Below are 27779 nucleotides of genomic sequence, written 5' to 3' on the forward strand. Positions count from 1 at the left end.
TCTCGTTACATTGACGAAGACTCTGGTTCTGCTCTAGACTACGCAGTGTCCCTCAGAAGGAGACTAAACTCCCTCGTAGAGCATTTGCCATTCAGTTCGGATAAGTGATTCACTGGACAGAAGCCTCTAAGTGTGATGCCATGCCTGGCCTGATTTTTAAGGGCGACGAGCCCTTTAAAGGGCACCGATCTCCCCACACCCCCCTCTGCATCACCACTATTTAGCGGATGATGCAAGAAGGCGGGCAATTCCTCTCCACTTCCCTGTTAAGAGGTTGATGGATCAAGGGTTCCTAATTTTTATCTCTGCACCGTCAAAAGAGAGCGGCGATGGCAAGAGACTATGACCTGCCGGATGCAGCCGCACATTCTGCCACGGGGCAGATTAACCAGGTAGAATCTCCTGTGGTATACCTACCAGTATCCCTACCCGATGAGTCATCAATTACAAATACCACGGACTGTCAGATAGCAAATCTGGTTCGTTCCGTCTTGCGGCTTCGGGTTCAGCGCTCTATCCTTCCTAGCCGCCGCATGGATTGCTAGAGCAATGGTCTCCTGGCTGGAGACCTTAACTACCTTGATTCACACCAGTAACAACTGGCCAGTCAAATCTTTTGAGCGGGAGACTGACAAAGGATTGTATAAGGATTGTCCAGCACAGTCTAGATCTAAGGGATCTTGGTTCCAAAAAGGGGAATGAAAAGTAAGACCGACCCTGGACATCAAACTTCTAACAACCTTTGACATGGTCCTCCTTCGGATGGAGTTCCTCCCCTCAGTCATTACTTCAACAGAACAAGGTGCAGTTTCTGGCATCCATCGACATTCGGGATGCTTACCCTCTTCAAAAATTCCTTCGCCTTTCCATTCGTGAACAGCATTTTCAAGTCACAACCTTGTCCTTCTGCCTTGCTTCCGCACCCAGAGTGTTCGCACGGGTCATGGCTGATGTCATGTTTTCTCTTGCACCCTAGAGGCGTACTCGTCCTGCCCTGTTTGGTCAACTGTCTAGCCTCCCTTCCAGGACTAAGCTGAGTCATCTATATCACTTGCGATACCCTCTCACCTGGGCTGGCATCTACACTTAGACCTCCTCATTTCCAGCCCAGCAGTTATCCTTTTTGAGGATGATCGTGCACACTTCTAGAAGGATGGTAATTCTCCCTCGGGACAAGGTCATGGCCCTTCAACATGGAGCTCGTGCAAGGAGAGTTCTGAGGACTTTATTACTCTCCCCCTCATTTCATTCGATTTGCTAGGAGAGTTCTGAGGAAAAATGGTGACGACAATGGAAGCGGTTTCCTTCTCTCCGCTCGTTTTCAGCAAGTCAAACAGACTTTCAGACGATAGTCTCTGAGCCCCTTCTTCATCCAGGGCCTTTCTCCCGGTTCAATGGTTATTAGTAACTACCAATGCCAGTCTAATTCTCCCTATCATTGCTCTGGAGATCCGAACAGTAGTCCTACAGCAGGTCCACTGCCTTCTGGCGGGTCACCCTATCCGAATTGAATCGGATAATGCCACAGCGGTGCCATACGTCAATCATCTAACAGGTTCCCACGGTCAGGCGCCATGACCAAGGTACCTCACTTTCTCTGATGGGCCGAGATCTGTCATTCGGTGATCTCGGCAGTATATATCCCAGGAGTAGAACTCTGGACGGCAAACAAATTCAGCTGTCTGGATTTCGCCTCAAGTCAGTGGGAACTTCTCCCCGAGGTCTTCCATCAGATCTGCCTTCACTGGAGCTCTCCAGTTGTAGGTCGGATGACGTCCAGACTGAATCACAATGTACTCGTGTTCGTGGTTCAGTCTCGAGATCCAAGGGCCATCGCACTCCATGCTCTGGTTCTGCCGTGGTACCAGTTTCCATTCCTCCCCTTCCACTACTTCCGAAAGCCTTTCGGAAGCAGAAAGGGGCCCCAGTGATCCTTCGAGATCAGCACTGACTAGTGTTGAGCATTCCGATACTGCAAGTATCGGGTATCGGCCGATACTTGCTGTATCGGAATTCCGATACCGAGATCCGATATTTTTGTGATATCGGGTATCTGTATCGAAACAACATTAATGTAAAAATGTGTAAAAGAGAGAATTAAAATAAAAAATATTGCTATACTCACCTCTCCGACGCAGCCTGCACCTTACCGAGGGAAGCGGCAGCGTTCTTTGTTTAAAATTCGCGCTTTTCTTTCCTTTACGTGAGTCCCGGCTTGTGATTGGTTGCGTGCCGCCCATGTGACCGGGACGCAACCAATCACAGCAAGCCGTGACGTAATTTCAGGTCCTTAAGGATTTTAAAATTACGTCCCGGCTTTGTGATTGGTTGCGTCGCAGTCACATGGGAGACGCAACCAATCACAAGCCGTGACGTCACGGGAGGCTGGACACGCGCCCATTTTAAAATTTTAAAATGCGCGCGTGTCCAGCCTCCCGGCTTGTGATTGGTTGACCGCGGCGCAACCAATCACAAGCCAGGACGTCACGGGAGGCTGGACACGCGCCCATTTTAAAAAGCGCGCGTGTCCAGCCTCCCGTGACGTCACGGCTTGTGATTGGTTAATGGCGGCCATGTTGTCGGGACGCGGACCAATCACAGCAAGCCGTGACGTAATTTCGTCACGGCTTGCTGTGATTGGTCCGCGTCCCGGCAACATGGCGCCGTGACCAATCATAAGCCGGGACGTCACTGGAGGCTGGACACGCGCGCTTTTTAAAATGGGCGCGTGTCCAGCCTCCCGTGACGTCCCGGCTTGTGATTGGTCCGCGTCCCGGCAACATGGCCGCCATTAACCAATCACAGCAAGCCGTGACGTAATTTCGTCACGGCTTGCTGTGATTGGTCCGCGTCCCGGCAACATGGCCGCCATTAACCAATCACAGCAAGCCGTGACGTAATTTCGTCACGGCTTGCTGTGATTGGTCCGCGTCCCGGCAACATGGCCGCCCTGACCAATCACAAGCCGGGACTTCACGTAACCAAGTAAAAGCGCGAATTTTAAACAAACAACGCTGCCGGTTCCCTCGCTGAGGTCCAGGCTGCGTCGGAGAGGTGAGTATAGCGATATTTTTTATTTTAATTCTTTCTTTTACACATTTATATGGATCCCAGGGCCTGAAGGAGAGTTTCCTCTCCTTCAGACCCTGGGAACCATCAGGGATACCGTCCGATACTTGAGTCCCATTGACTTGTATTGGTATCGGGTATCGGTATCGGATTGGATCCGATACTTTGCCGGTATCGGCCGATACTTTCCGATACCGATACTTTCCGATACCGATACTTTCAAGTATCGGACGGTATCGCTCAACACTAGCACTGACCACATTAGTTTTTGTTTGCGGTGCTAGTATCTTCCCGCCTTATCGCAGCAAAACTGCAAGTAGGGACTTTATCACAGGAAGTTTTCACATGTAGTTCTTCCCTATCGCATACCGTTAGATCATTGAGACCTTAATGGTCCTAGGAGCCTTACAGTAAACTCCTTTTCATTTGGGCAGACTTTACTATCAGTGAAAGTCACCCCTTTTTTCTCTGCGATATCCTCACTCTGACGAGTCTTTGGAGCTAGCTGCTCTGCTCTTTCAGACTTTTTTCCCTTATTACCTTCAAGGCAAGGTTGTCCTCAGGCCATCCCCATCCCTTGTTACCATGGTGGTAATGTATTAGCACTGTTATGAAGGCATAGTTCTTCCCTCATCTCTTTCGGCACCAGTTCACAAAATGGAATGAGTTCCCCATATTCTGGACGAAGTGAGTGCTCTGAGTAGGTACGTCTCGAGGTCGGCGTCCTTCCGACCGTTGGACGCTTTATTTGGGCTTCCTGATGGTAGAGGAAGGCTTCCTGACATTTCCAGGAAGGGTTTAGCCATTTCATCGGCCATGATAACATGGTGAATTTGTTTCACCATCCAGGAGTCCTTCCGTGCTAGAGGTCAGCCTATCTCCCTGTCTATCGAGGGTTCTAGGTACCAGGCGTCGGCAAGGCACGCCTGCAAGCTTGCGGATTCGTCCAGTCCGCATGCATTCCTGAAGCACTATAATTCCCACACTTCCACAGATGTGAGTCTGGGCAGGTGGACTCTGCAGGCCGTGGTGGCGCACTTGTAAGTAGCGGTTACACAGGGCCTGATCTGATGTTGTCCCCACCCAGGGACTGCTTTGGGACGTCCCACGGTCTGTGTCCCCCAATGAGGCGAAGGAGAAATAGGGATTTTTGTGTACTCACCGTAAAATCCTTTTCTCCGAGCCAATCATTGGGGGACACAGCTCCCACCCTATTAGCTTGTGCTTGTTTTTATATTCTGACATGCTATACTCTCATATATAATATGACATGCTATACACTCATATGTTGTTATTGATCTACTGCTTTTGCACCGAACTGGTTAGCTGAGTGCCAGCAGGAGGGTGTATACTGCAGGGGAGGAGCTAACTTTCTTTGTATCACTTAGTGTCAGCCTCCTAGTGGCAGCAGCATACACCCACGGTCTGTGTCCCCCAATGATTGGCTCGGAGAAAAGGATTTTACGGTGAGTACACAAAAATCCCTATTTTTTACAAATAAACACAAAACAAATCGACCTAAATTTACCATTATCATAAATTATAATGTACCATGAAAAAATCTCAATCACTGGCATGTTTTGAAGCGTTCAAGAGTTATTACCACATAAAGTGACACTGGTCAGATTTTAAAAAAATTGGCCCAGTCACTAATGGTTTAAGCGACGGCTGTAACCGAGCCCCGACACTGACAGCACTGAATGAAACTTAGCACACAACGGATGAATAATTTTAGTGCAGTCCAAAATTGGTATAAATCAAAAAAAAAAATTTTTTCCGGAGGTTCCCAATGCAATAATATAGTGGGAAATCTGCAAAAAAATCAGCAAAATTATTGAACATGCTGCGTTTTTTTACAGTGATGCGTTTTTTCTGCGGAAAAAAACCGCAACATATGCACAAAAATTGCGGAATGCATTATAAATGATGGGATGCATAGGTATGTGGTTTTTAAGCATTTTTATTGTGTTTTTATAGCGAAAAAAACGTGAAAAATCCTGAATGTGTGCACACAGCCTTAAGACGTGGTATCCACCACTGGTCTAATTTTGGACTACATTAACCCCTCTGTGACCTTAGACGTACTATCCCGTCGAGGTGACCTGGGCCTATCTGACCCTCGACGGGATAGTACGTCATAGCCGATCGGCCGCGCTCACGGGGGGAGCGCGGCCGATCGCGGCCGGGTGTCAGCTGACTATCGCAGCTGACATCCGGCACTATGTGCCAGGAGCGGTCACGGACCGCCCCCGGCACATTAACCCCCGGCACACCGCGATCAAACATGATCGCAGTGTACCGGCGGTATAGGGAAGCATCGCGCAGGGAGGGGGCTCCCTGCGGGCTTCCCTGAGACCCCCGGAGCAACGCGATGTGATCGCGTTGCTCCGAGGGTCTCCTACCTCCCTCCTCGCCGCAGGTCCCGTATCCAAGATGGCCGCGGCATCCGGGTCCTGCAGGGAGGGAGGTGGCTTACCGAGTGCCTGCTCAGAGTAGACACTTGGTAAGCCTGCAGCCCTGCACAGCAGATCGCCGATCTGGCAGAGTGTTGTGCACACTGCCAGATCAATGATCTGTAATGTCCCCCCCTGGGACAAAGTAAAGTAAAAAAATAATTCCCCACGTGTGTAAAAAAAAATAAAAATATCCTAAATAAAGAAAAAAAAAAAATATTATTCCCATAAATACATTTCTTTAGCTAAATAAAATAAAAAAACAATAAAAGTACACATATTTAGTATCGCCGTGTCCGTAACGACCCAACCTATAAAACTGCCCCACTAGTTAACCCCTTCAGTAAACACCGTAAGAAAAAAAAAAAAAAAACCGAGGCAAAAAACAACGCTTTATTATCATACCGCCGAACAAAAAGTGGAATAACACGCGATCAAAAAGACTGATATAAATAACCATGGTACCGCTGAAAACGTCATCTTGTCCCGCAAAAAACGAGCCGCCATACAGCATCATCAGCAAAAAAATTAAAAAGTTATAGTCCTGAGAATAAAGCGATACCAAAATAATTATTTTTTCTATAAAATAGTTTTTATCGTATAAAAGCGCCAAAACATTAAAAAAATGATATAAATGAGGTATCGCTGTAATCGTACTGACCCGACGAATAAAACTGCTTTATCAATTTTACCAAACGCGGAACGGTATAAACGCCTCCCCCAAAAGAAATTCATGAATAGCTGGTTTTTGATCACTCTACCTCACAAAAATCGGAATAAAAAGCGATCAAAAAATGTCACGTGTCCGAAAATGTAACCAATAAAAACGTCAACTTGTCCCGCAAAAAACAAGATCTCACATGACTCTGTGGACTCAAATATGGAAAAATTACAGCTCTCAAAATGTGGTAACGCAAGAAATATTTTTTGCAATGAAAAGCGTCTTTCAGTGTGTGACGGCTGCCAATCATAAAAATCCGCTAAAAAACCCGCTATAAAAGTAAATCAAACCCCCCTTCATCACCCCCTTAATTAGGGAAAAATAAAAAAATTAAAAAATGTATTTATTTCCATTTTCCCATTAGGGTTAGGGCTAGAGTTAGGACTAGAGTTAGGACTAGAGTTAGGACTAGAGTTAGGACTAGAGTTAGGACTAGAGTTAGGACTAGAGTTAGGACTAGAGTTAGGACTAGAGTTAGGACTAGAGTTAGGACTAGAGTTAGGACTAGAGTTAGGACTAGAGTTAGGACTAGAGTTAGGACTAGAGTTAGGACTAGAGTTAGGACTAGAGTTAGGACTAGAGTTAGGACTAGAGTTAGGACTAGAGTTAGGACTAGAGTTAGGACTAGAGTTAGGACTAGAGTTAGGACTAGAGTTAGGACTAGAGTTAGGACTAGAGTTAGGACTAGAGTTAGGACTAGAGTTAGGACTAGAGTTAGGACTAGAGTTAGGACTAGAGTTAGGACTAGAGTTAGGACTAGAGTTAGGACTAGAGTTAGGACTAGAGTTAGGACTAGAGTTAGGACTAGAGTTAGGGCTAGAGTTAGGGCTAGAGTTAGGGCTAGGGTTAGGGCTAGGGTTAGGGCAAGGGTTAGGGTTGGGGCTAGGGTTGGGGCTAGGGTTGGGGCTAGGGTTGGGGCTAGGGTTGGGGCTAGGGTTGGGGCTAGGGTTGGGGCTAGGGTTGGGGCTAGGGTTAGGGTTAGGGCTAGGATTGGGGCTAGGGTTAGGGTTAGGGCTAGTGTTACGGCTAGTGTTACGGCTAGTGTTAGGGCTAGTGATAGGGCTAGGGTTATTGCTAGGGTTAGGGCTAGGGTTGGGGCTAGGGTTGGGGCTACAGTTAGGGTTGGGGCTAAAGATAGGGTTAGGGTTTGGATTACATTTATGGTTGGGAATAGGGTTGGTGTGTCTGGGTTAGAGGAGTGGTTAGGGTTACTGTTGGGATTAGGGTAAGGGGTGTGTTTGGATTAGGGTTTCAGTTATAATTGGGGGGTTTCCACTGTTTAGGCACATCAGGGGCTCTCCAAACGGGACATGGCATCCGATCTGAAATCCAGCCAATTCTGCGTTGAAAAAGGAAAACAGTGCTCCTTCCCTTCAGAGCTCTCCCGTGTGCCCAAACAGGGGTTTACCCCAACATATGGGGTATCAGCGTACTCAGGACAAATTGGACATCATCTTTTGGGGTCCAATTTCTCCTGCTACCTTTGGGAAAATACAAAACTGGGGGCCAAAAAATAAGTTTTGTGGGAAAAAAAAGATTTTTTATTTTCACGGCTCTGCGTTGTAAACTGTAGTGAAACACTTGGGGGTTCAAAGTTCTCACAACACATCTAGATAAGTTCCTTGGGGGGGTCTAGTTTCCAATATGGGGTCACTTGTGGGGGGTTTGTACTGTTTGGGTACATCAGGGGCTCTGCAAATGCAACGTGACACCTGGAGACCAATCCATTTAAGTCTGCATTCCAAATGGCGCTCCTTCCCTTCCGAGCTCTGTCATGCGCCCAAACAGTGGTTCCCCCCCACATATGGGGTATCAGCGTACTCAGGACAAATTGGACAACAACTTTTGGGGTCCAATTTATCCTGATACCCTTGTGAAAATACAAAACTGGGGGCAAAAAAATCATTTTTGTGAACAAAAAAAGAATTTTTATTTTCACGGCTCTGCGTTATAAACTGTAGTGAAACACTTGGGGGTTCAAAGCTCTCAAAACACATCTAGATAAGTTCCTTAGGGGGTCTACTTTCCAAAATGGTGTCACTTGTGGGGGTTTTTAATGTTTAGGCACATCAGGGGCTCTCCAAACGCAACATGGCATCCCATCTTAATCCCAGTCAATTTTGCATTGAAAAGTAAAATAGCGCTCCTTCCCTTCCGAGCTCTGCTATGCGCCCAAACAGTGGTTTACCCCCACATATGGGGTATCGTCGTACTCAGGACAAATTGCACAACAACTTTTGTGGTCTAATTTCTTCTCTTACCCTTGGGGAAATAAAAAAATGGGGGCGAAAAGATCATTTTTGTGAAAAAAATATGATTTTTTATTTTTACGGCTCTGCATTATAAACTTCTGTGAAGCACTTGTTGGGTCAAAGTGCTCACCACACATCTAGATAAGTTCCTTAAAAGGTCTACTTTCCAAAATGGTGTCACTTGTGGGGGGTTTCAATGTTTAGGCACATCAGGGGCTCCCCAAACGCAACATGGCGTCCCATCTCAATTCCAGTCAATTTTGCATTGAAAAGTCAAATGGCGCTCCTTCCCTTCCGAGCTCTGCCCTGCGCCCAAACAATGGTTTACACCCACATATGGGGTATCAGCGTACTCAGGACAAATTGCACAACAATTTTTGGGGTCCAATTTCTTCTTACCCTTGGTAAAATAAAACAAATTGGAGCTGAAATAATTTTTTTGTGAAAAAAAGTTAAATGTTAATTTTTATTTAAACATTCCAAAAATTTCTGTGAAACACCTGAAGGGTTAATAAACTTCTTGAAAGTGGTTTTTAGTACCTTGAGGGGTGCAGTTTTTAGAATGGTGTCACACTTGGGTATTTTCTATCATATAGACCCCTCAAAATGACTTCAAATGAGATGTGGTCCCTAAAAATAAATGGTGTTGTAAAAATGAGAAATTGCTGGTCAACTTTTAACCCTTATAACTCCGTCACAAAAAAAAAATTTTGGTTCCAAAATTGTGCTGATGTAAAGTAGACATGTGGGAAATGTTACTTATTAAGTATTTTGCGTGACATATGTCTGTGATTTAAGGGCATAAAAATTCAAAGTTGGAAAATTGCGAAATTTTCAAAATTTTCGCCAAATATTCATTTTTTTCACAAATAAACACATTATATCGAATAAATGTTATCACTATCATGAAGTACAATATTTCACGAGAAAATAATGTCAGAATCGCCAAGATCCGTTGAAGCGTTCCAGAGTTATAACCTCATAAAGGGACAGTGGTCAGAATTGTAAAAATTGGCCTGGTCATTAACGTGCAAACCACCCTTGGGGGTGAAGGGGTTAAAATCATTCATTTTTCATTTGTTTTGTGCCAAGTTTCATTCAGTTAACTATTGAGGTCTAGGACCCTACTTGAGCACCAGCAACGGTTGTTCCACGTTATATATCTATACTAACTGACAGCAGGCTAAGCAGTGATGAATATTTTTTTAACTTTTTTCATTCCACCATGCATTAATTCCTGTGATGCATCCCACAGGTTAACTAACTCGTTGAATAAACTTTTTGCCGTCTTTAAAATGGGGTGCTGCTTGAGCCCTTCCCAAAAAACTATTCAGTCGTTTCAAAAGTGAATAGGCCCCTAAAAAGTTAATTAAAAAAACTAATTTATATATATATTAATGTATATTAATATACATATATATGTGTGTGTTTTGTCACAAGAAGAATCTATCAGATATCTAGCAGAATTATATAGAAGTATGAGGGGTTAACAGGTACCTAAAGAATACCCATGCAGGGTTTCTCTTCCCTAACTTCTCAGCATGTCTGTGCAGAAGCAACTCTTGTATTCTTCTGATGTCTTCAATGTTGTACAGTTGTTACAATAAATTAAATAGTAAAATATTTCATGTTCTGTCCTTTTGGCCGTTGTGGTTACTTTTCTAGGAGCAGCGGAGTTCTGCCTCCTCTATTTGCTTCCCACTGTTGACTGCTCCTGAAGTAAAATTGGGACAACCGCCGTCCGCTTCCTCGGATGTGTACAGCTACGGGATCCTTCTGCTTTGGGTATGGTACATGTAGTATGCCACACATGAAGACCTATTACCGAAGTGCCATATTACCGAAGTTGATTTATGCCTAGATTTACAATTTATGCCCAAATAGTCTTACTATAGAAATATCATTTACAGCGTTTATTTACTTTAGGATTGCGTATCACATCCAGGAAAACTTCATAATTTACATTATGACCAAAAATGGAATAGTTCTCAAATATTTATAATTAGAAAAAATAAAATGTTTCCAGCTAATTTAGTGATACAAGCCCTGGCTTTTTAAGAGAAGGAGACTGACGTCGCCTCAATCGGACCATCTTACAGGTGTGTGCTAGTTCCTGACTTGGATATGAGAGGGTGTAGCATGTAAATAACACAGAAGGGCCACTTTATTTCATGCTTGAGGTAGTGATGAGCGAGTGTGCTCGTTATTAGTTTCTCCGAGCATGCTCGGGTTGTCTCCGAGTATTTCAGCGTGCTCAGAGATTTAGTTTGTCGACACAGCTGCATTATTTGTGGCTGCTAGACAGCTTGAATACATAAGGGGGTTGCCTGTTTGTTAGGCATATGTATTCAAGCTGTTTAGCAGCCGCAAATCATGCAGCTGTGTCGACATAAACTAAATCTCTGAGCACGCTGAAATACTCGGAGACAACCCGAGCATGCTCGGAGAAACTCGAGTAACAAGCATACTCGCTCATCACTAGCTGGAGGCAGTTATATATGTGGCAAAGTCAGGAGGATAGGAGCTGCAGTACTGGTAAATCCTACTGACCTCCATGAGTGGTTTGGCTGCTGCTTTATCTATGCAGCATGTAGTAAGAAACTCAGATTAACCCTTAATAAGCAGCTGTGTCCTGCTTATAGGAGATTAACCCTTTATAAACAACTATGGCCTCCTGTTTTTTAGGTGCTTTGCAGAATACACAGAACATATTATTACATATATGATAAATTCAATAGTATCTCGAAAAGTTGAGATTCCTGGTCGAAGGCAGGAAAATGTTTGCCTGATTTGTAAGCAATCCAAGGCACCAGGTATTCTCTTTAAAAAAAAAAAAAAAAAAAAAAGTTTTATTGACACCAGCGTACACACAGGAAAAGCAATAACAACCTTTCAGCCGTGCAGGAGGGCCTTTTATCTAACCGAAGAAAAGCTTTGTTTGATAAAGGCCCTGCTTGGCCAAAATGTTATTCCTTTTCCTGTGTGTACACTGGCATAAAACTTTTTTGAAGATTACCCGGTGCTTTGGATTTTTGGATTGCTTGCAGTTTTTACACCCCAGTGGAGGAGTGTACCAAGTCTTCCCTGGTATACATTATTCACAAACGTTTGCCTGATTTGTGTTCCACTGATTCACTGCTCATTGAATTGCATTCGTGAAACTAGTCAGTGTTTGTGAATCTTGTTAGGAGAATTTATGAGAAAAATATTATTCTTCCCCTGTATTCAGTGGACAAGTGACTTGAGTAAACAGGCAAATTGTGCACCCTAAAGCCTGCAGAACCAAGTACAAGGCTCCATTTACCATACCCATGCTGCATAGAATCATCTGCCCTTTCACAGTTGGTACTTCCTAACCTCAACTGGTTTGGTAATAATATGTACTTCAGAAAAGTCTTAATTTCAACTACTGCCCTTTCCTGTGTTTTTCTCAGAACTAATATTCCACTTTAAACTCTTAGGCCACGTTCACACTTTGCGGGTCCCTCTGCGGGTTAATCCCGCAGCGGAATTGATAAATCTGCAGGGCAAAACCGCTGCGGTTATCCCTGCAGATTTATCGCGGTTTGTTCCGCGGTTTCCGCTGCGGGATTACTCCTGTACTATTGATGCTGCATATGCAGCAATATGCAGCATCAATAGTAATGTAAAAAATAATAAAAATCGGTTATACTCACCCTCTGACGTCGCGATCTCCTCGGCGCTGCAAGCGGCTGCGCCGACCAGGACCTTCGTGACGTCACGGTCATGTGACCGCGGCGTCATCACGGTCATGTGACCGCGACGTCACCACAGGTCCTGTTCGGCACAGCAACTGAGACCGGACGCCGCGGGCAGCGCTGAGAGGTGAGTATAGCATTATTTTTTATTTTAATTCTTTTTTTTACACCAAAATATGGTTCCCAGGGCCTGGAGGAGAGTCTCCTCTCCTCCACCCCGGGTACCATCGGCACATTATCCGCTTAACTTCCCGCAACGTGGGCACAGCCCCATGCGGGAAGTTAGCGGATCAATGCATTTCTATGGGTGCAGAATCGCTGCGATTCTGCACCAAGAAGTGACATGCTCCTTCTTTTTTTCCGCAGAAAAAAAAATCCGCAGCATGTGCACAGCGGGTTTTGTTTTCCATAGAGTAACATTGTACTTTACCCTGCATGGAAAACTGCTGCGGATCTGCAGTGTCAAATCCGCTGCGGATCCGCGGCAAAACCCGCAAAGTGTGAACATAGCCTTAAGATTCAGCAAATAAAAGTTATTGTATGAATAGGTACTTTTTTGTAACAATTCTAAGCTGTTTTTAAGATCTTTTGCTTCAGTTTAGAATTTTATTGTTTACTTCTAATAGACCAGAATCAGTTCTGGTCTATAGTGGACACAAAGATTATTCACTTGTTACAATACAGAGTGTGGGGAAAAAAAAAACCCACTGCTTGCCTCTTTGTGAGGAGATCTGGCACCATTCCAAAATTACCATTATAGTGACAAGTTAAAGATAAAATGATCTCCTAAAGGGCTGAAGTTAAAGATGGCACAATTCCTTTGTATTTTAGGCTATGTGCACACGTCAGGATTTTGTCAGGATTTTCCTCAGGATTTGTAGCCAAAACCAGGAGTGGAACAATTAGAGGAAAAGTATAATAGAAACATGTGCACCACTTCTGCATTTATCACCCACTCCTGGTTTTGGCTACAAAACCTGATGAAAAATCCTGACAAAATCCTGACGTGTGCACATAGCCTAAGGCAAAAAATTCATTTTTAAAAATTACAAATAAGAAAATGGGCTGATGCAAATGTTTGGGCCCGCTTGGAGATTTGTGTGCTCAGATAACTTTGACAAAGGTTTCATACCTCAATTGGCCTGTTAGGGTTATGGCTTGTTCACCATCATTGTTAGGAAAGCCCAGGTGATTCAAATTTCCCAGCTTTATAAAAACCCAACCTCCTCTAACCTTGTGCCAAAAAACAGCCATGGGTTCTTTTAAGCAGCTTCCTAGCATTCTGAAAATGGTGGAGGCCCACAAAGCAGGAGAATTTTATAAGAAGATGGCAAAGAGTTTTCAATGTACCCTTTCCTCAGTTCGAAATGTAATTAAGAAATGGCAGGTAACCGGGACAATGGAGTTCAAGATCAGGTCTGGAAGACCAAGCAAAATTTCAGTGAGAGCTGCTCATAGAATTGCTGAAGAGGCAAATCAGAACCTCCGCTTGACTGCAAAAGTCCTTTAGAAAGATTTAGCAGACTCTGGAGTTGTGGTACATTGTTCTACTGTTCAGACACACCTAAACAAATATGGCCTTGATGGAAGAGTCATCCGAAGAAACCCTCTCCTGCATGCTCACCATAAAATTTTGCACTAGAAGTATGCAAAAGAGCATCTAAACAAGCCTGATGCTATTTGGAAACAAGTTCTGAGGACCAACGAGGTTACAATAGAACTCTTTGGCCACAATCATCAAAGGTATGTGTGTAGAGAAAAAAGGGCACAGTTTCAGAAAGAACATCTCGCCAATAGTAATGAGCCGACAAATGTGCAGTCCCTGCATGTGTTACATCAGTCGGAACAGCCACAAGACTTGCAGCCTCGGCGTCTCAAGCATTTTTTTTTGGAGCACACAGAAAATACTTGTTTAGGACATGAGCATGCTTGGATAACACCTTATCTGAGCACACTCGCTCATCACTACTCATAAACCCTTAAGTATGGGAGTGGATCAATCATGCTTTGGGGTTGTGCTGTAGCCAATGACAGAGAACATTTCACGGGTAGAGGGAAGAATGGATTCAATGAAATTTGAACAAATTCTTGATGGATGGAAACATAACACCATCTGTAAGAAAGCTGAAGTTGAAAAGAGGATGGCTTCTACAGATGGCTAATGATCCTAAACACACGTTAACCCCTTCCTGACATCGGACGTACTATCCCGTCGAGGTGGGGTGGGCCCGTATGACCACCGACGGGATAGTACGTCATCACCGATCAGCGGCGCTCACGGGGGGAGCGCGGCCGATCGCGGCCGGGTGTCAGCTGCATATCGCAGCTGACATCCGGCACTATGTGCCAGGAGCGGTCACGGACCGCCCCTGGCACATTATCCCCCGGCACACCGCGATCAAACATGATCGCAGTGTACCGGCGGTATAGAGAAGCATCGCGCAGGGAGGGGGCTCCCTGCGGGCTTCCCTGAGACCCCCGGAGCAACGCGATGTGATCGCGTTGCTGCGAGGGTCTCCTACCTCCTTCCTGGCTGCAGGTCCCGGATCCAAGATGGCCGCGGCATCAGGGTCCTGCAGGGAAGGAAGTGGCTTACCGAGTGTCTGCTCAGAGCAGACGCTGGTAAGCCTGCAGCCCTGTCAGTGAGATCGGTGATCTGACAGAGTGCTGTGCACACTATCAGATCATCGATCTGTGATGTCCCCCCCCGGGACAAAGTAAAAAAGTAAAAAAAAAAAATTTTCCACATGTGTAAAAAAAAAAAAAAAAAAATCCTAAATAAATAATAAAAAAAAATATATATTATTCCCATAAATACATTTCTTTATCTAAATAAAAAAAACAAAACAATAAAAGTACACATATTTAGTATCGCCGCGTCCGTAACGACCCAACCTATAAAACTGTCCCACTAGTTAACCCCTTCAGTAAACACCGTAAGGAAAAAAAAAAAAAAACACGAGGCAAAAAACAACGCTTTATTACCATACCGCTGAACAAAAAGTGGAATAACACGCGATCAAAAAGACTGATATAAATATCCATGGTACCGCTGAAAACGTCATCTTGTCCCGCAAAAAACAAGCCGCCACACAGCATCATCAGCAAAAAAATAAAAAAGTTATAGTCCTGAGAATAAAGCGATACCAAAATAATTATTTTTTCTATAAAATAGTTTTTATCGTATAAAAGCGCCAAAACATAAAAAAATGATATAAATGAGATATCGCTGTAATCGTACTGACCCGTCGAATAAAACTGCTTTATCAATTTTACCAAACGCGGAACGGTATAAACGCCTCTCCCAAAAGAAATTCATGAATAGCAGGTTTTTGGTCATTCTGCCTCACAAAAATCGGAATAAAAAGTGATCAAAAACGGTCACGTGTCCGAAAATGTTACCAATAAAAACGTCAACTCGTCCCGCAAAAAACAAGACCTCACATGACTCTGTAGACCAAAATGTGGAAAAATTCTAGGTCTCAAAATGTGGAGACGCAAAAACTTTTTTGCTATAAAAAGCGTCGCTGGTTTCACACTTGCATTTTTGTCTGCAGCGTTTTTTGCACAAAAAACGCATGCGTTTTTTCCCTATATTTAACATTGAAAATGCATGCGTTTTTTTGTACGGGTTTGGTCGCGTTTTCAAACGCATGCGTTTTTTTTCTGCATGCGTTCATTTTCAGAAATACAACCTGCAGTATTTTCTTGCGTTTTTAAGCACATGCGTTTGCATTAAAAACGCATGCGTTTATATCGAAAAAAAACAGAAAACACACTGAAAAGCCACCCACCACCATCAAGGTGATAGAGATCCAAACCCTAACCCTAACTCTACCCCTAACCTCACCCCTAACCGTTTAATGAACATTTTCTGACAGTCATAGTGCCACGTATTTCAGTGCCACGTATTTCAGTGCCACGTATTTCAGTGCCACGTATCACGTATTTCAGTGCCACGTGTTTCAGTGCCACGTATTTAAGTGCCACGTATCACGTATTTCAGTGCCACATATCACGTATTTCAGTGCCACGTGTTTCAGTGCCACGTATTTAAGTGCCACGTATCACGTATTTCAGTGCCACATATTTTAGTGCCACGTATTTAAGTACCACGTATTTCAGTTGCACGTATTTCAGTTGCACGTATTTCAGTTGCACGTATTTCAGTTGCACGTATTTCAGTTGCACGTATTTCAGTGCCACGTATTTCAGTGCCACGTATTTCAGTGCCACGTATTTCAGTGCCACGTATTTCAGTGCCACGTATTTCAGTGCCACGTATTTCAGTGCCACGTATCACGTATTTCAGTGCCACGTGTTTCAGTGCCACGTATCACGTATTTCAGTGCCACGTATCACGTATTTCAGTGCCACGTGTTTCAGTGCCACGTATCACGTATTTCAGTGCCACGTATCACGTATTTAAGTGCCACGTATTTCAGTTGCACGTATTTCAGTTGCACGTATTTCAGTTGCACGTATTTCAGTTGCACGTATTTCAGTTGCACGTATTTCAGTTGCACGTATTTCAGTTGCACGTATTTCAGTTGCACGTATTTCAGTTGCACGTATTTCAGTTGCACGTATTTCAGTTGCACGTATTTCAGTTGCACGTATTTCAGTTGCACGTATTTCAGTTGCACGTATTTCAGTTGCACGTATTTCAGTTGCACGTATTTCAGTTGCACGTATTTCAGTTGCACGTATTTCAGTTGCACGTATTTCAGTTGCACGTATTTCAGTTGCACGTATTTCAGTTGCACGTATTTCAGTTGCACGTATTTCAGTTGCACGTATTTCAGTTGCACGTATTTCAGTTGCACGTATTTCAGTTGCACGTATTTCAGTTGCACGTATTTCAGTTGCACGTATTTCAGTTGCACGTATTTCAGTTGCACGTATTTCAGTTGCACGTATTTCAGTGCCACGTATTTCAGTGCCACGTATTTCAGTGCCACGTATCTCAGTGCCACGTATCTCAGTGCCACGTATTTCAGTGCCACGTATTTCAGTGCCACGTATTTCAGTGCCACGTATTTCAGTCACGTTTAGGGGTAGGGTTAGGGTTAGGGCTAGGGTTGGAGGTAAAGTTAGGGTTAGGGTTGGGGCTAAAGGTATGGTTGGGGCTAAAGTTAGGGTTTGGATTACATTTATGGTTTGGATTAGGGTTGGGATTAGAATTATGGGTGTGTCAGGGCTAGGGGTGTGGTTAGGGTTACCGTTGGGATTAGGGTTAGGGGTGTGTTTGGGTTAGGGTTTCAGGTAGAATTGGGGAGTTTCCACTGTCCAGGCACATCAGGGGCTCTCCAAGCGCGACATGGCGTCCAATCTCAATTCCAGCCAATTCTGCGTTGAAAAAGTAAAACAGTGCTCCTTCCCTTCCGAGCTCTCCCGTGCGCCCAAAAAGGGGTTTACCCCAACATATGTGTTATCAGCGTACTCGGGACAAATTGAACAACAACTTCTGGGGTCCAAGTTCTCTTGTTATCCTTAGGAAAATAAAAATTTTGGGGGCTAAAAATCATTTTTGTGGGAAAAAAAAATGTTTTATTTTCACGGCTCTGCGTTATAAACTGTAGTGAAACACTTGGGGGTTCAAAGTTCTCACAACACATCTAGAGAAGTACCTTGGGAGGTCTAGTTTCCAATATGGGGTCACTTGTGGGGGGTTTGTACTGTTTGGGTACATCAGGGGCTCTGCAAATGCAACGTGACGCCTGCAGACCAATCCATTTAAGGCTACATTCCAAATGGCGCTCCTTCCCTTCCGAGCTCTGTCATGCACCCAAACAGTGGTTCCCCCCCCACATATGGGGTATCAGCGTACTCAGGACAAATTGGACAACAACTTTTGGGGTCTAATTTATCCTGCTACCCTTGTGAAAATACAAAACTGGGGGCTAAAAAATCATTTTTGTGAAAAAAAAAAAAGAATTTTTATTTTCACGGCTTTGCGCTATAAACTTTAGTGAAACACTTGGGGGTTCAAAGTTCTCAAAACACATCTAGATAAGTTCCTTGGGAGGTCTAGTTTCCAATATGGGGTCACTTGTGGGGGGGTTTGTACTGTTTGGGTACATCAGGGGCTCTGCAAATGCAACGTGACGGCTGCTGACCAATCCATTTAAGTCTGCATTCCAAATGGCGCTCCTTCCCTTCCGAGCTCTGTCATGCGCCCAAACAGTGGTTCCCCCCCACATATGGGGTATCAGCGTACTCAGGACAAATTGGAAAACAAATTTTGGGGTCCAATTTATTCTGTTACCGTTGTAAAAAATACTAAGCTGGGGGCTAAAAAAATCATTTTTGAGAAAAAAAAAAAAAATTATTTTCACGGCTCTGCGTTATAATCTGTAGTGAAACACTTGGGGGTTCAAAGCTCTCAAAACACATCTAGATAAGTTCCTTAGGGGGTCTACTTTCCAAAATGGTGTCACTTGTGGGGGGTTTCAATGTTTAGGCACATCAGGGGCTCTCCAAACGCAACATGGCGTCCCATCTCAATTCCAGTCAATTTTGCATTGAAAAGTCAAATGGCGCTCCTTCCCTTCCAAGCTCTGCCATGCGCCCAAACAATGGTTTACACCCACATATGGGGTATCAGCGTACTCAGGACAAATTGCACAACATTTTTTGGGGTCCAATTTCTTCTCTTACCCTTGGGAAAATAAAAAATTGGGGGCGAAAAGATCATTTTTGTGAAAAAATATGCTTTTTTTTTTACGGCTCTGCATTATAAACTTCTGTGAAGCACTTGGTGGGTCAAAGTGCTCACCACACATCAAGATAAGTTCCTTAGGGGATCTACTTTCCAAAATGGTGTCACTTGTAGGGGGTTTCAGTGTTTAGGCACATCAGGGGCTCTCCAAACGCAACATGGCGTCCCATCTCAATTCCAGTCAATTTTGCATTGAAAAGTCAAATGGCGCTCCTTTCCTTCCGAGCTCTGCCATGCGCCCAAACAGTGGTTTACCCCCACATATGGGGTATCAGCGTACTCAGGACAAATTGTACAACAACTTTGGGGGTCCATTTTCTCCTGTTACCCTTGGTAAAATAAAACAAATTGGAGCTGAAATAAATTTTGTGTGAAAAAAGTTAAATGTTCATTTTTATTTAAACATTCCAAAAATTCCTGTGAAACACCTGAAGGGTTAATAAACTTCTTGAATATGGTTTTGAGCACCTTGAGGGGTGCAGTTTTTAGAATGGTGTCACACTTGGGTATTTTCTATCATATAGACCCCTCAAAATGACTTCAAATGAGATGTGGTCCCTAAAAAAAAATGGTGTTGTAAAAATGAGAAATTGCTGGTCAACTTTTAACCCTTATAACTCCGTCACAAAAAAAAATTTTGGTTCCAAAATTGTACTGATGTAAAGTAGACATATGGGAAATGTTACTTATTAAGTATTTTGCGTGACATATGTCTGTGATTTAAGGGCATAAAAATTCAAAGTTGGAAAATTGCGAAATTTTCAAAGTTTTCGCCAAATTTCCATTTTTTTCACAAATAAACGCAAGTTATATCGAATAAATTTTACCACTAACATGAAGTACAATATGTCACGAGAAAACAATGTCAGAATCGCCAAGATCCGTCAAAGCGTTCCAGAGTTATAGCCTCATAAAGGGACAGTGGTCAGAATTGTAAAAATTGGCACGGTCATTAACGTGCAAACAACCCTTGGGGGTGAAGGGGTTAAAATCCACAATAGAAGACCTCAAAAGGCGCAAGCTGAAGATTTTACAAGGACCCTCAGTCCCCTGATCTGAACATCATTGAAAATCTGTGGCTAGACCTCAAACAGCTGTGCATGCAAGACGACCCAGGAATCTCACAGAATTGGAAGAATTTTCCATGGAAGAATGGATGAAAGACTCTCGTCTGGCTACAAAAAGTCTTTACAAGCTGTGATACTAAGAAAATGGGTTGCTACAAAGAACTAACCATGCAGGGTGCCAAAACTTTGCATTGGCCTATTTTACTTTTTGTAATTTTTAAAATTCAAAAAATATGTATAATTTATTTCTTTTGTCAAAAATACAAAGTAAATGTGTCATCTTTAACTGTATGCCTTGTTAGAGATCATTTCATCTTGCTTTACAGTGCAATTTTGACCAGGGGTGCCGAAACTTTTACATGCCACTGTATCTTCCTATGAGTGCTGAGTTTTACTAATAGTAGTTACCTCGGATTGGAACCCTACTCGAGCACCTCCTCCATTACACTCCGGAGTACCATATATTCTTTGTCTACTTTGTGAGGAGAGGTTTCATTTTTAAATATCTAAAACTTTTTTTTTTTTTTTTTTAGCTCTGCACAGGGAAGAAAAATGTTACACACAAATCTGATGGAACCCCTGATTTTGACAAAAGTGACTTGGTATGTTGTATAATTCTGCAAATAACTAATTGTCTTTTATCTACTGGGGTATTGCGAGAAGTGACAGCACTGTGAGATGAGATCTAGTCAGGCTTATAATCATACTTCAGGTCTCTGCTGTATCTCTACTGAGTAGCTGTAGAGATCAGTAAATTGGATGATGTGTTGTTTTTTTTTTCTTCTTCTCGTTCCCCCTGTGTGTTTCTGCCTGCTTCTGATTGGTTAAAGTCATGGAGGGGAAGAAATACACTCCCCTAGAGAAAAATCTCTGGTAACGCCCAGTTAAACATTTAACATACGGAAATTCATAACCTAAATTTTGCAAATGAAGATCTCTGTAATGGATAGGAGAGATTACAAATTGCACTTTACTCAGCTCTATAGAGACTGTTCCACAACGTGGCCAGTCCAACATGCCCAAATTGATGAAAGCATCTCCATTTAAGTTTATTTCTACTTGGATGCAATGTCTCTGTATATTTAGGACCTCTCTGTTCCATGACTTTTTCTTTGCCCATGACTGCCAGAGTAAGGTAACCTTTTGTGCAATTCTTGATGGTAAAACAATGCATTACAAGTCAGTGTGATCCATAGAAATAAAAATGTCATGTTTGTCAGTTTGTGTAGTAAAACTCATTACATCTGTTTGGGCAAATCCAAAGAATGGCTACGGGACCATTAATGAATAAATTGGTCTTCTTAAATAGTAGTACGGAATAAATTCGTAATTATTTTAATTATAGCCTCCTCTGTTGTTTAATATGATTGGAGCAAACTTTAAATGATGATTGTTGTGAGAATCTCATATAATTCTGCCATATTGTTCCTTTATAGTAATTTTACTGTAAGTCTGGCGTCATATATGAGCAGGGACCCTCAGGATGAACATTACTTTTTAGTTAGCTTTGAGGACACTGAAAAAAATTTCAAATTAAGTAGCCGGTAATTCTCTTCTAAATATCTTATGTGCCATTGGCAAGATGTCAGGGATAGTCCAATAAAAAGCCAGGATACATTTTAGAAGTGGCTCACTAAACACTTTCATTGACCGAAATTGAATCAGTCACCCTATTTCACAGTATAAACTGCATACATAAAAAGATCTGAGCCCTGATGAGGCTGCTGTATTTACTGCGAAAATCTATGTCAGAATGGTTGTATAATCTTGGTTGAAAGGTTAAAGTGGTATTGCCATCTCCAAGATCCTATCCCAATATGTGGTAGGTGTAATAATATTAGCAAATTCCTCCAATTAGAAATGTATAGTTCTTTTGATTGACTTTGTTGCTTTTGCCATGTAGGGTATTGCATTAGCTTACATATCGCTTGGTTACGACAACTATCGACTAAGTGTCAGTCACTATACGAGTGGTAGTATCCATGGATACTTAAGCTACTTGAGTGCCATGCACATGCGGTAAGCGACACCGCAAATCAGAAGAACTCTATCACAATTCTAATTGGGGACATTTGCTAATATTATTATTACACCTACTACATATTGGGACAGGATAGGATCTTGGAGATGGGAATAACCTTTTAAATTCAAGCTGTATTCACCTAGTCTGACAGCTCCTCTGAGTTCTTCCTCACTGCCTCTGCTGAGACCTCTCAATGTTAAGTACAAGTTGCCCCAGTCATTCAGGCTGGGTGGATGGAGACTGAATACTCTTAGACTTTAGCCCTCTTAGGCTATGTTCACACGTTCCCTGTTTTTTTTCCTGCAGGCAAAACCTGCTCTCTGGGCATTTTTTTCCTTCTTTTTTTTTTGTTCTTTTGTGCATATTGATAAAGTTTAATGCCCCCCCTCCCAAAAAAAACCCCAAAACCTGCAATAACCTGACACCTGTGTTTTTGCACTTACCCATTGCTTTCTATGGGTGAAAAAGCACTGAACGAAGTGACATGCTGCCACTTTTAAAAACACAGCACTTTTCCAAATCAGTCAGGAAAAAAAAGTGCGTGCATGAGATTTCTGAACATAGCCTTACTCTATAGCTGGATTCATAAAATGCTCATCTTACTATCTGGATTATAGGGTCATCAATCTGATATACCGTATCTGTCGGGTTATAAGACACACTTTTGTTTTGTTCCCCCAAATTTTTGGGGAAAGTGGGGGGGTGTCTTATCCGAATCTGTGTGCTGTGCTGCAGAGGAGGAGGAGCTGCTCTGGAGTGGTGTCAGGGGGCTGGAGTGGGCTGGCTGCAGGCTGCAGAGACAGTGGGAGGTCACTTGCTCCCACTCATTAGCCTCATGTAATATTCACTGCACCCACTGTCCATCACCTCAGTGCTGAAGCCCGCGGAGAGTTGATGGACAGGGGCGGGCGCATATTGCATGTACATGCACTCTCCCCCCTCCAATCATGGATATGCCCCCACCCACCCCACCCCTTCCCCGGTCACTCTATATGCCCCCTGCTTGCACGCACATGGCCTCCCCGGGAAACTATATGCCCCCGTGTGCTGCTGGCAGGCACATGCCCCCCACCCCGGCTGGGCCAAGTGCCTGCCAGCAGCACAGAGGCGGGGGCAAGTGCCTGCCAGCAGCACAAGGGGGCCATGTGCCAGCACAAGGAAGGGGGTTATATAGATACCAGGATGAGGGACTTGTATATGATTTGTAAAACGGACACTGGCATTATAAAACAGACCCCCATTTAACATAAAAAAATAATAATTTTTTTCTCTTTACCAAATTTGGGGGTGCGTCTTATAATCAGGTGTGTCTTATAAAGCGAAAAATACGGTATTTAATAATGTATACAGTTTGTATTGTAAAATTTGGTAACAAATCCAGTATAAAGGGTTTTCAGAATAATAAATGTGAAACTGCATCAACGTTAATAGTGAAATAATGTTTTCCACTTTACTAATTTAGCATTGTTCCTTCTCTGCCTGCTCTGTTCATCCTTTCATGATGGGGTCCATATCAATGAAACATCACCTCACTACAGAACAACAACACAGTGGAGAGTAGGGGATTGGCAGCCATGATCAGGTGATGTCGTTATTTTAGACAAAACTTCATTAGGGCTCTTTCAGACGTCAGTGTGTCCAGAACGTGTGGTGACGGTTTTCACATGTACCGGAGACACTCACACACACACGCAGACCTATTTAAGTGTATGGGCCTCTACACATGTCAGTGTGATTCCACGGTCTGTGGGCCAAACATGTTGACATGTCCATTGAGATTTGTGTGTCATCAGTGTTTCACGTGCTGGAGCCTGGCAACTGGTGCTGAAGACAGATCACATCCCTGCTGCCGCTGCAATCAGCACTAGCAGGGGACAATGTTGAGAGTTGTATTCAACTATTAAGGGCTCATTTCCACTTGCGAGAAACACGTCCATGTCTCGCATGTGGACGCCAAGCTGTGGCGCCGGCACTCCAGAGCGGAGCGTGCGGCCGCATAGGAACACATGCAGCCGCACGCTCCGCTCCCAAGTGCCGGTGCCACAGCTTGGTTTCCACATGCGAGACATGGACGTGTTTCTCGCAAGTGGAAATGAGCCCTAACAGCGAGAGCAGGCGGTGGCTGATGGGAACATTCATAAGCCGCAGCCTGCGCTTTAAATAAATAAATAAATAAATAAATTTTAAAAAAATGACTGGTTTTGATAACCAGCCAGGCAAAACTCACAGCTGTGGGCTGCAACCCTCAATTGTTAGCTTTAGCAAGGCTGGTTATCAAGAATACAGGGGGCCTCACTCCATATTTTTTAACTATTGAAATAAATAATTAAAAATAAAATTAAAGATGCAGTGGTGTCCCTCCTGTTTTTGACAACCAGCCAAGCTAAAGTAGACACATGGGGGCTGGTATTCTCAGGTTGTTAATGGTATAACTCTGTGTTTATTATGATATAAAAATGGAAAAGTGTGTTTTTATTTTTACTTCAAGTAAAGGACACCCCAACATTTTTATGTAGGCTGGGTATAGCGCAGGCGGCGGCTGATGAATACTCCCATCAGCCGTCGCCTGCTCTTGTTATTGGTTGAATACAACTCTCAACACTGTCCGTTGATCACAGCGCATGCAGGAGACAGTAATGTGAGCGATCTTCCGCACCCGGCATCCAGGAACTGCACGAACAGTACAGCTGATTCCCAGGCGCCGGTACATGTGACACTGAGGTGGCACACGGTTGCCACATGTATGTCACATGTATGCCACAAGTATTAAACACACAGACAGAGATATCTCCGGTACTGATTTTTCCAGTGCTGGAAATATCAGGACGTGTGAAAGAGCCCTTACATAGGATTGTCTGCGCAGATCTCCAGGGAGCCTAGTACAACTTGGCAGTAGGTTGTAAAGTTCATAATTTTAGTAAAGTTGTGCTTCAAGTATTAAAACCCATAAGTAGCATAAAGGTGCCAGGCTGTGGGGCTTTTCACCTCTCTCAACTGACCCCTGCTTTATAGTATGTCAATATGTCATATGTAATGAGCCATATGTCTTCATTTTTATTTACTCCAGGATTTCAAAACCGAGGCTCTGCTGTCCCGCCTTGTATGCTGTGGAGATCGCATGCCGACTGAGCACATCAAACTGCATGAATATTTTCAGGTTTCTGAGCCTGAATGTCATCCTTTGCCAGATGATGTGACTGATGACAATATGCCTGCAGACTTTGCTTGATTTAGCTTTATTTTCTGCAGGAACAAATTCAGCTCTTGTCAGTCTTAGCTTTCGTTCAGTTATCTTATTGGCAATCTTTACACAGGTGTCGTTCTTTTGTGTTCATTTTTTGTGGTTCAGTCAGAATGAGAGGTTTTTTTTCTTTTCATTTTATGGAATAAATCCTCTAAAATCTGTTTTTGTATGTGTTATAGAAAAAATATAACGTTGGGGCACTGGAAAACTGACAAATATTCTGCTTAAGCAGGTAAATACCATATTTTATTGACCATAGCTTAAGTTTTACATTGCAGGTTCAAGTTCCCTAGGAAGACTTCAAAAGTAGAAATAAAAATATGAAAGTTTAAATCAAGATAAAAAATAAACAAATTGTGAAAAAAAAACATTTGGTGCTTGTGTCTCTAAAAGTCTGATCTCTAAAAATATTAAATTCTTTGCAGTTTGTTACATGTCGGGAAAAAAAAAATGAACTCCATAATTGCCATTTTTCGGACTCAACAGAAAAATCAAGAAAACGAAAATCGTTGTTTGTACATCAGTCATTGAAAACTACAGCTCATCCCACAAAAAAAAGGATCTCCTATATCTTTGCTTAAAAAAAATAAAAAAATTACGGTAATCCTTTTGGAATGAGGGGAGTTAAAAACAAAAGTGAAAAATTTCACGGTAATGAAGAGGAAAAGGTTGATTCTGGGATATTACATGGTGGGCCATTTCATAGAATAGACCATCACTGTCTGTCTGAGGTATGTATCCTGTTTATTTCAATTGACTGAGCCTTCAGTGGCCGACACAGCCACGACAGCAGGAGCGTCAGCGAATCATGCAGCACAGTAAAGGGGTCCATGGCAATTCCAACAAACACAGCTGTTTTTTGGGTTTCTTTCTGGGTATAACATTGAATTGATTCATTGTGAGACTTCCAGCCTCCATCTTTATTAACTTCCTAACTGCCTAAACATCTGTACTTTCTATGTGTATTAGCTCTTAATTTATTTATTTTTTTATTTTCAGTCATGCAAATTAGTTGTAAAATGAAACCTATCAGGTAGTGGCATCCTCTTTTTGTCTGCTACGTGTAAAAGTGTTTAATTGTTATGCAAATAGTATCTTCAGAAAGAGAGTGGACTGGAACTCTAGTCTCACCTGGAAGTAGCAATCTTAGAAGTCAATGTCGACCCTTAAAGGGAATCTGTCAGCAGGTTTTTGATGTGTAATCTAAAGAAAGCAGGTAGAAACTGAGACACAGATAAAGAATGTCATTTATTATTGTATGTGGAGGTGTTTACTTATAGTGTAGGTTTAATCACCTTGTGATTAGTATTGCTAGACTACACTAGTCCTACCATGACCCTTACTCCAGTGATAAGCAGCTGTGTTAATAGCCATTGAATATACACAGAGAGCTTGGTCCAGTTAGCTTTCTCAGCTCTGCTGTATTTTACATCTAAAAGCTGTGCGTCAGAACAGTAAAGTAAACAAGTGATACATCATTGGACTCGGGGTCTCTCTTCCTACATTATTCTGCTCTCAGATGAGGTAGCAAAAACCTGCTGACAGATTCCCTTTAAACGAGCCTTGCCTCATGACTTGCGCTACCTTCACATAGCTGTTTTTCAGTATATATGGCATCAGTTTTTTCCAGGACGTCCCTCCTGACAGCACAATGAGAAGATCGCCCTTCAGCCTTATAGGGACATGAAACACATGAGCTGTTGAAAGGCCTCTCCCACCCTCACACCTTAGTGTTTTTCCTGTCGTTATGAGGACAGGCACGAGAGGAGGCGTTTTAGACGCAAGGTTTACCTTGTAGTCTGGTTTAAGGTGATCGGGGGGGGGGGGGGCGGCGGCTCACCCTGTTCTTCCCCCTGTCAAGTGGTCAACGGCCAACACTTCTCGAAGGGAGGTCTCTTAGCCACAACCAGTCGAGCTGAGAGAGCTCCTGGACTTCGAGCTGCTTCCTTCCTGTTTGGGTCTTTTTGTTCTGGCGCATTCTTCCAGCACTCCACTTATTCCGGGACGCACGCGCACCATGTGCAGAGGACACCTTTCTGGTGACCTCATTAAAGCGCGCGGTCAGTGGGACGGAAGCCTGGCCCATGCTTCTGGTAACCCGCTGCACAGCGTGCTTTCCACGATGGAATGCATAGGAATTGGGGGCTGACTGAAGATGAGGTAGTGTAAAATAATTACCTATGTCTATGGGGATTGCTAGTATAGCTGTGTGCCAATGGAGGATTTGGGCATTTCAGACACCCCATCAGAGCAGACCCTGGTACAAGTGATTTCACTAGGAATCCTATACACTGAGTGTTCCTCATTCTATGTATTTTAGGACAGGGGCGATTCTGCTGCATCAGTTTCAGATCCAAAGAGGGAGACCAGGAAGGTTTCAGGAAAACCGAAGATGTGCCATCTGCAATGTCAAATTACCAGAGACGTATGGAAAACAATTGTGTGTGGACTGCACTTCTAAGATTAAGGAGGTGCAGTCCTCTTCTATCAGACATGAGTTTCATGATTAG

General features: G+C 43.3%; 1 protein-coding gene across 5 annotated transcripts in view; it reads left to right on the forward strand.

Annotated features, from left to right (window-relative positions):
• Positions 1-25432, forward strand: part of STK31 (serine/threonine kinase 31) — a 150438-nt gene extending 125006 nt beyond the window's left edge. For 3 of the 5 annotated variants that reach the window (XM_077268772.1, XM_077268774.1, XM_077268777.1), the window contains 4 exons: positions 10161-10280; positions 20536-20604; positions 23564-23607; positions 25093-25432. In XM_077268772.1, coding sequence (XP_077124887.1) covers positions 10161-10280; positions 20536-20604; positions 23564-23607; positions 25093-25222 — 363 coding nt within the window. In that variant the 3' untranslated portion in view covers positions 25223-25432. The remainder of the gene's footprint in view (positions 1-10160; positions 10281-20535; positions 20605-23563; positions 23608-25092) is intronic. The other 2 variants (XM_077268775.1, XM_077268776.1) reach the window with 1 other exon arrangement.
• The last annotated feature ends 2347 nt before the right edge of the window (positions 25433-27779 follow it).

Source organism: Ranitomeya variabilis, chromosome 6, assembly GCF_051348905.1.
Source record: "Ranitomeya variabilis isolate aRanVar5 chromosome 6, aRanVar5.hap1, whole genome shotgun sequence".
Taxonomy (NCBI): domain Eukaryota; kingdom Metazoa; phylum Chordata; class Amphibia; order Anura; family Dendrobatidae; genus Ranitomeya; species Ranitomeya variabilis.